Here is a 13,418-nt window from a genome sequence, read left to right on the forward strand (position 1 = left end):
AATCAAATAATTTATTCTCAAACCATTTTCGAGTATTTCTAACCGTAACAGGGATATCATCTTCTAATAGTTATTGAGACACCCTGTATAATAATGTGGTGAATGCTTTTTAGTTCACGTATATAGTGTTTGTTACGCTGACCTAATGTATTAGCAGTTTTAAAAAATAGTATATTATTAGAGGAGAGTGTAATGAAGACCATCATTTCCGATGGAGAATTCGACTGAGAGATTCATAGTCATTACGAGCGACTACTTGGCTTACCGCTCTATCGTAAACTTTCATCTCGCTTGTAATGTACTTTCTACGAATATTCAATGCATGTATTCAATTAAATACCCAAAAATGCAATTATCGTTAGAAATTTGTCGTAAAGAATAAAAATTGCACTTTTGAGATATTCTCTAAAAGAGTTTTTGGGATAAATTTGAATGTACGAGTATCCAAAAATAAACCCTAAATTTTTTAGTTTGCAAGCCAACTGTCAATAAAGCCAAAATTCTGATAGCATAGACCTTAAATGAGGTTAAAAAGTCTTAATAAACTAAAAAAGCCTGTATAAGGCCATAATGAATATCCTTTTTACATAGGTATTTTACTTAAATAATAACAATAATTTCGTACCGCATATTACATGCATCCTATTAGATATCTTTACTTGCTTCAATTCCTGTTCCACTGCCAAATATAAATATTTATTTAATACGCAATACTTTTTATGATTACAAAGTTATTGCAACTGTTCGCCCGTGCCTGTTTACTTGGGCGCAATTTGCCTTATTTAATATGTATCCTACGAGCGTGTAGTAAAGCGGTCTTAATCCACGCATTTCCGAATTAAAAGTAATACGTTAGAGTACGTGTGCAGTAAAATATTTTACAGTACTCGAATTGAAATTTCATGTGTGAATGTCAAAACTTTTTGTAGATGTTTGACATTGACCTGTGTTTGATAAAACCTTTTACCATTCGTGTCGCATAAAGATTTTTTTACCGTAAGCTAATATTGAGTTGAAGTGACAGAATGCAATAAAGTTAATACGTATGTGTTCATAGGAAAAATATTATTTCAAACTTGTGTGAAAGTATCTTTACTGGTATGAAAAGTAAAGTATAACTTTAACAGCAACTTCAATAGCAAACTATCTACAAACATATTACAGATTTTAACATATTCTTGTTCAAAAATCCTCCTTATATCTAAAACTGAAATAAGCCTCAGCTCCGAATAACATGGAAGTAAAAAATGTTATAGTAGTTGATATAGCCAAAAATTTTGAAACATTAGGTGGCAAAGGGATATAATAAAATTCGTCGCTTATATCCCTCGTTCTATCAAGAGCTAACAAAATCCCAGAGACGAAAAACAGGAACGATGCTACTGAAGAAAATATGAATCCTGTCCTTTAAAGAAGAATATTTCGTAAATTAATAAGGCATTAATAAGAATTATATTTAATTAATCAAGTATAATTCGTAGTTGTGCTCAACAATATGCGCTCAAGTAAAAAAGTCTCCAGTTTTGATCAACATACCTACATGACTGAGGTTGATTGAGAAATGCATTTACCACCATCATTGGTTCAAACAAGAAATATCGAAATTCCAATATTCATCTCGTTGTTTTTTAACTTGAGGTAAACTTTTATTGAGCGCATGTTATTGCCCTTACCTACCTGTAAGGCATTTTATCTCCAATTACTCTCGTTATGAGAAATAGAAAGCTTGTGAGGAAATACGCAAAAAAGGTCGGAAAAATCAAAGCAAAGTGACTTAAATGAATCCGTGCCAAATCAGCCCTTTTTGCTGGTTCTATAATAAATCCGATGCACAATGCACAAAATATCTGTAAAAAAGAAAGAAAATAAGTTTCTTACTGGCACAACACAACAAGATTGGGGAAACAAATATTCTTTCAAATATACTTTTTCCTTTACCAATTCCATTATTTTGACACACAACTGCCACTTTTTCTTAAATTGCGATATTATACTGAGTTTTTCATCTGATATTTCATCCTGCAATTCTTTCTCCGATGTTATACTAGTCCGTAGGGTCATAGCGAGTCTTCAGTTCCTAAAATCGTTATATCAAGCGATCTTTTTAGACATACTTCACCTTAAAAAATCAAGGCAATACCTGCTGTAAAAATAAACTTCCTGAATTAAAACATGTATAGCTGTACGTCAAGAATATGCATGAATTACTAGCTCAGTAATTTCTGATTAAGTAAAATGAAGGTTGACCTAATAACTCCATCCCAATTAGAATTATTGGCTTAATTAAATATACTTAAATGCCTCTAATGTATCTAGTTTGAAAGATCATAGTATACAGGGTGTTTCATTTTTAACCCGTATGACTATAATAGCATATTGAACGTCCAAAAATAATGTCAATTTGCTACATAAAATAACATCCAATAAAGCTTCCTTTAGCAGATACAGGGAGTTCAATTTTAATTTAAAATATGGAAAATATTTTATTTTTAATTAAAGTAAATTAATTAAATATTAAATTTTTTCAAAAAGGGCTAAAGATTCTTTAACGAAATATTGAAGATGTTGACGACTATAAAAGACGCATATGTTTTACGGGGAAAAATATTTCGCTTTTCCAGTAGCGTGCCTATCTCCTTGTTAGGAGGTTTTTCAAGAAAAGTGGTATGTTGCTGGCTTTTATAAAAATAAAAATAATTCTTGAATTCCTTGTCAATTTCTGAAAAAATAGTCTTTCTTGAGATTTTTTCGTTCGATCCATTGTTTCTAAGTAACAAAATTCCAATAATTTGAATGCCCCTTTCGTTTGCTTGCATCTTAATGTTAAATTGACATCAGCATAAACTGATACATACTTAATAATAATTTTTAACGTAAAAATATTTTTTACGTTTTCAAAAAAGTCAGTAGCGCACACTTTCTTCTGAAAAAGCATCTCCTAACATGACGTTAGGTATGCTATCTGAAAAGCTAAAAAATATTTTTTCCTAGTGGGACTTGTGCATCGTTTATAGTCAACACCTCCAAAATTTCGTTAAAGAATCTCTAACCCTTTTTAAAGACATTTAATGTTTCATTTGTTAAATTAAATTTGAACCATTGTATCTGCTAAAGGAAGCCTTATTAGACATTGGTTTGCATATATAGGGAACTAGCATTATCTTTAGTGTTCAATACGCTATTAAAGTTATGCGGGTTAAAACTGAAACACCCTGTATCTAAGTATACTACATAAGAATATGTACATGTGTGGGATTGTTAAAATTATAATACAGCAAGAAGGTGAGATATACAAGAGATTCAAAAAGATAGTCTTTCCATTGTATGTCATATTCTTGATCAAATCAGTTGATAATAGATCTATATAAAGCTGGTGTAGGGCGAGTAGTGTACTAATTCGAAAACACCATAAAGTTTTATCTTCCGCAACGCTTCTAACATCGATATTAGACATTGACATTGACATCTTTGTCGTATCTGACTTTGAAAATTATTAAATTTAAATTTGTTTATTTTCTAATTATGTACATGAAGTAAATTTATTGGCGAAAAAATTGTAGCGTCATTCATTTACTCAAAACTAAACAGTCATCGTCATCATGATCATGTCATAATAACTCCATATCATTATTCTCCATCAGAAATCATGAGACCAACAACAGAGTATCCTAGTACTAGACATGCTAACAATTTTCAAGTAATTTTGTTATGATTATTCCCTTCTCAGTGTTTTAGTGTAAAAATTGTTGCAAAAATGAGTGAACAGTGTAAAAGAGGTTGGTGGACAAAGTATTCAGAGAATAAACTTGTAGAAATTGAAAGCAGTATTTTATCAGGTAATATCATTGTTTTGTAGTTCTTATATCTTACTAAATGAGGAAGACCACCCCTATTCTTAAGTCCCTGTACATTGGTATCTTATTTTTCCTTCTGATTAGGACACTTTGCCAGGTTTAACTGAATAGAACTTTTTTTCTGTAAGAAATAGTTTAGTACAATAAATATGAAGTTAGTAATAAAGTTACAAAATAGACATTTGCAAGCAAATCTGCTTTGTGGTTAGCCTACTGATTGTAATTAATTATTTTATATATATGGAGATTAAGTTAAATAAGTTTGATTTTTAGCAATCAAGACAACTTATAAAACCTGGTTTGTACCAATAGGATCTGTAGTGGGTAATGATGACAAAATCTGGACAATATCCCTGAATGAAGAATCAAAAAACACCCCCCTGGTAATGTTGCACGGTTTTGCAGCAGGAATTGGGTTTTGGATAAAAAATTTTGATGAAATTGCCCGTGATAGGCCAGTGTATGCTATTGATCTTTTAGGTAAAGATTCATTTGCTAAAAATTAGATTTTCAGAAATGTATAGTGATTTATAAAGATTTTCTAATAACAACTTATTTACTAATTTGTTTAGGTTTTGGCCGGTCTTCAAGACCTGTTTTTGGCAAAGATTGTGAAACTGCTGAAAAGCAGTGGGTAGACACCTTAGAAGAATGGAGGAAACAAGTTAATTTAGACAAATTCATTTTATTAGGTCATAGTTTTGGGGGATATCTGGCTACTAGTTATGCAATTAGTCACCCAGACAGGTGATTGTCTTGTTTGCATATTTACAATAATTTTTATATAACCACATGATTATTTTTTTAGGGTTAGACATTTAATTTTAGCAGACCCATGGGGTTTTGCAGAAAAACCACCCAATTACAAACCTCCAACACGTTTCAGAGTGCTTAGAGTCTTATTGTATCCATTGTATTGTTTCAATCCTTTATCATCAGTTAGAGGAGCTGGTCCATGGGGTAGGTAAATACTTTTTTTTTTCAATTTGAAAAAAAAGAAGTTACATGTAACTTCTAAACTGTAAACTAACATTTTTGCTGCTTTTTTTCCCAATTATAGTAGTGTAGCAAAGTGCCTTTTCCTTCACAGGTGTCTGTCTAATTTTTTCCACAACCAGTCTTCTATCTTATAAAAAAATAAGTGATAAAAGCTATTTTCTCCCTGAACATAGCCTTTATAAATTTATGATGCATATAGTGAGAAGAAAGTGTCTTCCTCCCTAAGAAGTAAAAGTGTAGTTTTCTTTGCCTCAGTTTTACTGACCTCATATATGTATATATGTATATGTAAATACTTAAATATATGTATATGTATGTATTTCTTCTGATATATTGTTTTCTTTAGGACCAGCACTTGTAAAGAGGATGAGGAATGATATTGCCATGCGATACAAAGATACCTTGGAAGACACCAGTGTCATCACAGACTATATTTATCAATGCAATTCTCAGTATCCTAGGTTAGTTGCATTGAAGTCCTAAATATTGATTATTATCACTTATGTTTAACCATTTAAAGCAACATATGCAGGGTTTGACAAGACTGCCACTTCTCAAATACTGAAATATATATAATAAGTGACATTTGAGATTGTGACGCGGTACTGTAAGAAATTGCTTTGAAATGTTTTGGAATTAATTTTCCAATATTTCTTAAACATTATTGCAATATTTCATCAAAAACATGTTTTCTTCTACACTACAACGGATTACATATGAAATTTTAACCTGAATGGTTAGTTCAAATTATAAAGCCGTAATTTTTTGACTAGCAGATTCCTTTCACATTTCATCTATTAACACTTGGGTATGTATTATTTTCGTGATACATTAAACATTCTCAAATTAATAAGCTTTAATGGACAATACTTAAAATTATAAACTTACCTACTACACTATCAAATAACATGTATTTATTTTTCATTTGTAGTGGAGAAACCGCTTTTAATTCTTTTGTGAAGGATTTAACTTTTTCCAAGAACCCCATGGCCGACCGATATGACACAATTCATGAGTCTACCCCTATCACAGTAGTATATGGGAAAGAATCTTGGATAGATCAAAGTCCTGCATTTGTTTTACAGGAGCAAAGAGAAGATATCAATTATGTTAAAGTTGCAGTAAGTAAATGGAATAGTTACCCTTTCTTGAAGTATAAATAAATACGCCAAACAAATTTTACAGAAGAGAAGGTACAACTGAAAAAGTCTTTTAAATTGAACATGACAATTTTAAGATCAACAAGATGATCAAATATTACTGTCAAAGTCTACATTATTTCTGACTGATACTAAGTGCTACTTTGGATGCAATATAAAATAGTCTATAGAAAGCAAATGACATATTTTTTTATTGACACATTGCCTTATTTAGTTACTATATTTATAAACAATGCTATATACATTTTGATTTCTGTATCTGCTGTGTATTTATATGAAAATTTTATTAGGTAATCCCAGACGCTGGTCATCATATTTATTCCGATCAACCCGATTTATTCAACGAATTTGTGAGAGAAACTTGCAAAATAACAGACAATAGTCAGGATAAAAAAGGCTCGGCGCCATCCGCCAAATTATTAAAGGCTCAGTTCGATTATGACAGAATAAAAGCCTTTGTTAACGTGCACAAAGTGCACAAGAAATTGACCGAGGGGGATATTGAAGAAGATAGAGATAAAAATGCTGAGGAATGTAAAGTTACCCCTAATTAAAGTTAACATAGAGCTGAGTTTCGTTCAATTTTCGTTAGTTCCAGGAACGAACCAGTTAGCAATACTCATATTATCAATCTTCCTTAAAGTTTTATTTTTATAAACCCAGATTCAAGTGTGTTTCCTGTGATTTCAAAGGTTGTGAGGAATTATATATAGGTCCAAAAAAATTGAAAGCCAAAAACATTTTTTTTAAGTCTCTGGAGTTTTCAGTGAAATACGTTTTTAAAATTAAGTTTTGACATGATCTGTTTTTGTAACATTTAGATATAATAAATAATTATCCTTTTAAGTTTATTATTTCATGTTTGATGTAATCTTGCCACTTTAAAATTATACTTTTAATTATGATAACTTTAAAAAATATCTTTTTGTTATTTAATGTAATTAATTAGTCTTTTTGCCATTTTATATTGAGATGCACGGTTATCGTTAAAGGAAATGCAGTATTTATTTTATTTATGCCGTTAGTGTTCTATTAAATTAGAAGAAAGTAGCTTTATGTTTTGTTTAAATACAAATATATATGTTCCCACATTACTGAGACATGTTTTTTAATTCCTTACACATTAGTGTGGATGCATTTGTTTCAAATAAAATATTAATTCAATCTTTGGTGGCAGTAAAATTAAAGTTGTTTACAAGTACATTGCTGTAACAAGAGATACAATAGTCCCATGGATTTGGTGAACACAAAGTCGAGGTATTACGCCTTGTTCGCTTTCGACTTGGTTATCTCTAGTGAGTACCTACCGCATTCTGGCATGCATAAGAGTTAAACATTTCGCCAGCTCGTTGCGTTACAGTCCATACAGATATTTCTTCGTATTCAAGGCATTCTTTGCACTCGGGATCCTTGGCAATGCGCATTAGATACTGATATTAAAAGCGACAGCGGTCAGTCAGTATCTATGTTTTTCCTTCCGAGCCGAACAAGAAATCTACCTGCCTTGTATTTAGTTTAGTCGTTGTTGTATCTCAGACAGAAGAAAGTTAAATGTCTGGAGATTTTTTTGTTTCAAGGTCATAGGGCAAATGATTGCTTTCTCAGTACCCGGGATCCCCACATATCGTGGAACCCAAAAGAATACAAATTTTCAAGGTATATAGTTTATACAAAAAAACATGCAATTTCGTAAAAATATCTTTATTATTCATTTTCTTTTTAACAAATTCACTGTAGACTTTTGGTTACAGATAAATATTATATTTAAAATTATAAGTAATAACCTGTACACTGTATAAGACTTCCTGCAAATAAAAAAGTGCACTGCAGAACTTGTAACATAAAACCACGAGCCAAAACAGTATTATAAACTTTTATTATGAGACAAAAACTACTATTTTACATAGTTTTTTCTCCAATTCATATTACATTTTATATAATTTGAAGAAAATGCTTAAACAACTGTGCATGAAAAAATGCTATTTACTAATAGAATATATCACGCTTTAAATCAAATGCAGAAGAGCGTAAACTCAAAAAATATTTAAAAGTGTTATTAAGTGGCAATCTTTCATGCACTACCAATTGTGGGCATTTGAAACCTACAAGGTAGCTCAAAAATCAGCTTGCAGTAATTTTATTCAAAACGGTATTTCATTTTCATAGGTAAAAGATATTGTTGGATTACATACAGGTAAATTTGAAACATTTCATGAATGAATGGCTAAGAATTTGTTTATACAATAAAAAATGTTTACGGTAATTTAACGGAGATATTGTTTTTAGTTTCAATGATCTGATTAATAGATAAGATTAACGACGTAAACAAACGGATAACATTCGTGAATGTCTATAATTATTGTTTCATTTTTATTTCGAACGCATATTAGTATTGTTATAATTGCATAATTGTCTTTTTTCCATCCAAATCTAAAATATCTGTAATATCCATATACGTACGCTCCTATAAACAATATGTGATTATTGGATATACAGATTGGGTTGTGTGAAATGGGTGATAAATATTTAAATGTTGTATCGTTGGTTTTTCAAATAAAATCAGTGCAGTACGTGGCAGGTGAAGCGATTATTAGACACATAAAATAATATTTTATTTCTGTTATTAATAAAATGAACACATTGACAACGTAACTGTAAATGTAACTAAAAACCTAGGAGGATAGTTTAAAAATCATGTACTGATTAGTTTAGATTTACATTACATTTTGGTAAAAAAAGGGTTAACGCGTTAATGTACTGTTAATTTGAAAATCAAAGCAGTTTCTTTGGAAATCAAGAATTTGAAGAATTTCTACGACGATTAATTCCACCTTTCCATGGAAACCACATAGCTTAAAGTTACTGTTCGCAGTAGGTACATTAATAAATTAGCTCTAAGTAACCAAGTCTAAACAAGCAGAAAATATTTCACCTTTGCGGTTTTTTAGGGAGCTTAAATTAAGATAGGTGCATAATTAGGTACTTTGTTAGTAGCCAAGTTCCAAAACATATTCCCAGCGATATTCGAGTGAATATTTACGGTTGCGTTCCACCTTTTTTCAAAAGATGCTATCGAGTAATCAATACAACAAATGATCACAACTTTTCATGATTTTTTACTTCCAACCTAGGAGAATATAAAATGCTTTAATTGATTAGCAGAATGACTACTGTTTTAAAAGTGAATTCCACAAAACTAACAAAACTCAGTTCTAGCATAACACGTCTTCACATACTCTTTTACTACTTCTGCACGATTTGGCTTCTACTTTGTCCATATAATATATTTATGCTTAGGCACTAAACCTAAAAATAATATAAAATATCACAGCTCGTGATACAATTTTTTGGTGCAGTGTTGACTCAATCGGCTTAAGCATTTAACGGCTCTTTTTATTTAAGCAAAAGTTGTATAGAAAGAAGCACCTAAAAATAATCATTCCGTATGTTGTCATGTTGCTGCAAAAATAAGATGGCAATTTTTTTCTCTTTTCACTTGAAAGTTGTCTCATTAATAATTTTTTAAATTTCGGAAAGTAATAATTATGTAATGTAATGTAACACCTGCGAAAGGTGTGTTAAACAATCTGATACTTTGTAAAATTGGGATAATGTTCTAAACGATCCTTCAGCATTAAAAGGCACTTGAGATATATCAGTTTTGTATTCATCAGGTGGGTCAAAATAATTATAGATAGAATTATGCCATGACTTGAGAATTTTTATAATGTATAAGATGATTGAATTCATAACAACGAGGACTTACGGATCGAGCAGTTTATTCGGTAAATGATATAGCAAAATACTGTCGTAATTCTAAAAATTTAACACAAGTGCCTATATTCATTCATCAAACCGCTATTTAAAAGCCAAAGCAATTAGATGCAAATAATCATTAGAGAGCATATCAAGTTTCTAACATTACAGGGTGTTATTTAAGAACGTGACCAAACTTCAAGAGGAGGTTCTTTGAGCGATTTTAAGATGAAGTTTAAATAAACATAGGTCCATTAATGCTTCGTTTTCAAAATACAGGATGTCAAACTTTTTTTAAATTGTTTTTTCATTAAAACCTTAATAATTCTTCACCCGTCTTTATTGAAATTTGGCAGTGTTATTTATGCGTCATTTACTATTCACTGCCAAATTTTTACAAAATAGGTTAAAGGATTATTAAGATTTTTACGGAAAAATGTTGTTTTCAAAAAAATTTGACACCCTTTACCTTGAAAACGAGGCATTACCGACCTATGTTTATATAAACTTTTTGTCTTAGAACCATCTGTTGAAATTTGGCCGCGTACTTACAAAACACATTTTATAGATCGTTTTGATGGATGCTGAAAACCATATATTTTTTGTAGAGCAATTTATTTGCAAACTAGTCACATCAGACCCACTTTACTACCGAAGCAACCAGTAATAAATTGTTAGTAATTTTCTATACGCTACTCTTGGGCTACCATTACTTATTTCACGAAATTAAAACTTTGCATATAAATTTCTCAATAGCCTCTTATCTGCTTAAAGCGTGTAACAACATTTTTAAACGCTAACAATATCCGATCAATTCTTTATCCGATTTTGTATGGTTGCATTTGAAATTATGCCGCATCAAGTGATGAGTTCTGCATTCTTATGCTTAATTATTCAAAATCTCATAATATTCGAAGAAGCGATGAACAAGATATTGCAAGCATGCCAAAATCTTGTTATACACCGCAGACATATATGATACATGTAGAATATCTCAGTCAGGATGTAACTCACCTTTCCTTAGTACAACAGTTGGCGAATTTCGAAATTCAGAGCTTTAAATTTTTGTTTGAGGTTTTTCAAACTATATTTTCAGTAATGATACTAATTGAGTAAAATTTCGTATTGGAGCTTTTTAGGGATTCCATTCTACGTTTTTGTTGTGCAGTGTAAATGGCATCGTTATTGTTATGTCGGCCCTCTTTACAGACGCATAACTTTTTTCATTGAAAAAGTATACCTTATAAAAGCCCTCAAAAACCTCCAACTTTGGGATATTTACAGTACAAATTACAAGAAACACTCTGATTCCAATGCAAATCATGCAAATGTTTTGCTATTGCTAAAAATTGTTTAACTTAGCAAAATAGTCATAATTTTTCCATATAAATAACTTTATTGAATTCTTGTAAAAAAGTTATGTTTAACTGGATTTTTAAGTAAAAAAAAATCAATATTTTTCCCCTTTTCAGTAGAAGTGACAACGTTGCAATAGTTAAACTATTGGGAGGTGATGCTTAAAACCTGCTATACACATACATACAACATTTAACATTAATCTGGGAATAAGTTCTACAGTCGATAGTTTTTAGTCTAAGTTAAAAAACACAAAATCACAAATACTCCTGTAGAAGTTAACATGCATATTGACAAGGATATATTTAAGCACAGAGAAACTAAAAAAAAAAAGAAATCTACAAAGGAAAACGTAGGCAGGTAGCGAAAAAACTAAAGACTTCATGGCATACTTCTTGTTAGCCTTGGAAATGCAACTGCACATCTGACATAGGTAAGTTTATATATTAATATTTCTCATTTTCAAAAAATTCATAGTTCAACTGATCTCAGATATACAATTGCTTCTTAAGGCTTACTAAAAGTAAGCTTTTGTTGATCACACCATGTAGACAATATATTAAACTGTCAAGACTGGCCTGTTAGTTCAGGTATGCCATTACATTAGCTATTATACCAGGTGTCAAAAAATCTAGAAACACTCAAATATTTCCTTAAATATGTTTTGGTTGTAATGAAGAAAGGTTTTAGAAGAATCACTTGTAATGAAATATTTTAAAAATACTATTTTCTTTAAAGAAATACTTAGGTGTATTTGGAGTTTCTTAACACTCTGTATATTACTTTCCCTGATTTGTTAAAGTAAAGCAACTCAATTAAGTGAAGAAAATAGCTATTATGAAAACTTTTGAGCTTTAATATTAATATATCACATTTTGACAGCAACGAGACCATCAAAGTAAGAGTCTTAACCTGAATTACCTCTTGCACCCTTAAAATTTTTTCTTACCCCCTTTACCCTTTGCCCTTGTTTTTGTGATCCCCTTTTTAATACTTTCTGGGGACTTTTGAGTATCAAATTGCCTTAAAGACTCTCGTTTATTTGAGTCTGTGACTGAAGGAGATCTGTTAGAGTTAGATTTACTTCTTGTCCGTCTTGGTTGCTTCTCAATTGTAGGACTTTTTTTTTCTGGGATAGTTTCTTCTTCACAACCTATGGCATCTCCTTTTGCATTGCAATTTATTGTGTCCTCTTGTGCATCATTGTGAACTTCTTGATTTTCTTGTGATGGATTATCCTTTAACACCTGAATTTCCTGCTCTAAATCAAACAATGTTTGTTCTGCTTTAGCTAGTTCTTTAACTGTTTTAGTCATGTAGCTTTGAACAGCATTTTCAATTTCAGTAACTGCAACCACTCCCTTTGTATTTTCTATGTCCATTTTTAGTGAAAAAAGGATTTTATTAAATAAATCAGAAGCTGGTTCAGAGTTCTTGTAAGTATTGTTTGACTCACTTAAGTTGGGAATGCAAATGTTCAGTTTATCAAAAGTGCCATTTCCGTACCTCATAAAGTTCTGTTGATAGTTATATGTAGAAAAAGTATCTGTACATCCACTTGTAAGGAAACACACAGAGAACAGATCCTGAGGAATGTCGAAGATTTCTTGAAACTGTTTGTGTAATGCTCGATCTTTAAGAGTCAATCTACTTGTTGAAGATTCCTCATATTTGTACCAAGCAACAACCTGGGAAAAAGCAGAGCCTAGGAACTTTTGTAGTTTTTCTTTATCCACTTTCCCTCGAGGAAAATAGTTGTGGCTAGGGCATGGAATAACAGAATTGATTTTAATGATTTTTAGTACATTCACTTGTTTTTGTTCATTGTCAGTTATTGAGGTTGTTTCCTTGTGGACGATTTCACCCAACAAAAATCCGCGCTTGAAAAGAGATAAGAAAAATTAATTGAAATTAAATTTTTAATGCAAAACCTTACCTGTTCTAATATGTCTTTAGAAGTTTCATATAGAAGAAATGAAAATGCGGGTCCCGAAAGGGAAACAGAAGCAGGTTGGAACATATTTCTCTCGATACAGAAGTATTGAATAAGCGACAATATTTTAATTAACGTGCTTATAGGACTTTTAAAATCCCATAAAATAAAGATATAAAAGTAAAAAAGTAACCTCGTTCACAAGTGACAATGACATTGTGAACGACATCAACAAGAGTAATCGTTTCACTTGATCAAGAGAATCCTTTAGAATCGAAAGAGAACCACTCGGCTTCGAATGAAAACGAGACGTGACTTCGTTTTAATTTCACAGAACTAGCTTAAGCATCTTGAAACAAT

At 31.1% G+C, this 13,418-nt stretch overlaps 3 protein-coding genes across 3 annotated transcripts; 1 reads left to right on the top strand and 2 right to left on the bottom strand.

Annotated features, from left to right (window-relative positions):
• Positions 1-1,076: 1,076 nt before the first annotated feature.
• LOC136339802 (uncharacterized) lies at positions 1,077-2,288 on the bottom strand. Its single transcript, XM_066283301.1, has 4 exons — positions 2,141-2,288; positions 1,939-2,077; positions 1,678-1,847; positions 1,077-1,405 (listed from the first exon to the last, which is right to left on the bottom strand). The coding sequence occupies exons 2-4, from the start codon at positions 2,059-2,061 to the stop codon at positions 1,183-1,185; spliced, it is 516 nt and encodes a 171-aa protein (XP_066139398.1). The 5' UTR covers positions 2,062-2,077; positions 2,141-2,288; the 3' UTR covers positions 1,077-1,182.
• A 1,191-nt stretch (positions 2,289-3,479) lies between these two features.
• On the top strand, positions 3,480-7,111 carry LOC136339791 ((Lyso)-N-acylphosphatidylethanolamine lipase-like). Its single transcript, XM_066283282.1, has 7 exons — positions 3,480-3,836; positions 4,128-4,334; positions 4,427-4,601; positions 4,663-4,814; positions 5,200-5,314; positions 5,785-5,974; positions 6,304-7,111. The coding sequence occupies exons 1-7, from the start codon at positions 3,755-3,757 to the stop codon at positions 6,565-6,567; spliced, it is 1,185 nt and encodes a 394-aa protein (XP_066139379.1). The 5' UTR covers positions 3,480-3,754; the 3' UTR covers positions 6,568-7,111.
• A 587-nt stretch (positions 7,112-7,698) lies between these two features.
• Positions 7,699-13,284, bottom strand: LOC136339796 (BRISC complex subunit FAM175B-like). The gene is made up of 2 exons (XM_066283290.1): positions 13,062-13,284; positions 7,699-13,005 (listed from the first exon to the last, which is right to left on the bottom strand). Exons 1-2 carry the CDS (start codon positions 13,143-13,145, stop codon positions 12,058-12,060), a joined length of 1,032 nt encoding a protein of 343 aa, XP_066139387.1. The 5' UTR covers positions 13,146-13,284; the 3' UTR covers positions 7,699-12,057.
• Between the last annotated feature and the right edge of the window lie 134 nt (positions 13,285-13,418).

This window comes from Euwallacea fornicatus, chromosome 6, assembly GCF_040115645.1.
Source record: "Euwallacea fornicatus isolate EFF26 chromosome 6, ASM4011564v1, whole genome shotgun sequence".
Lineage (NCBI taxonomy): Eukaryota > Metazoa > Arthropoda > Insecta > Coleoptera > Curculionidae > Euwallacea > Euwallacea fornicatus.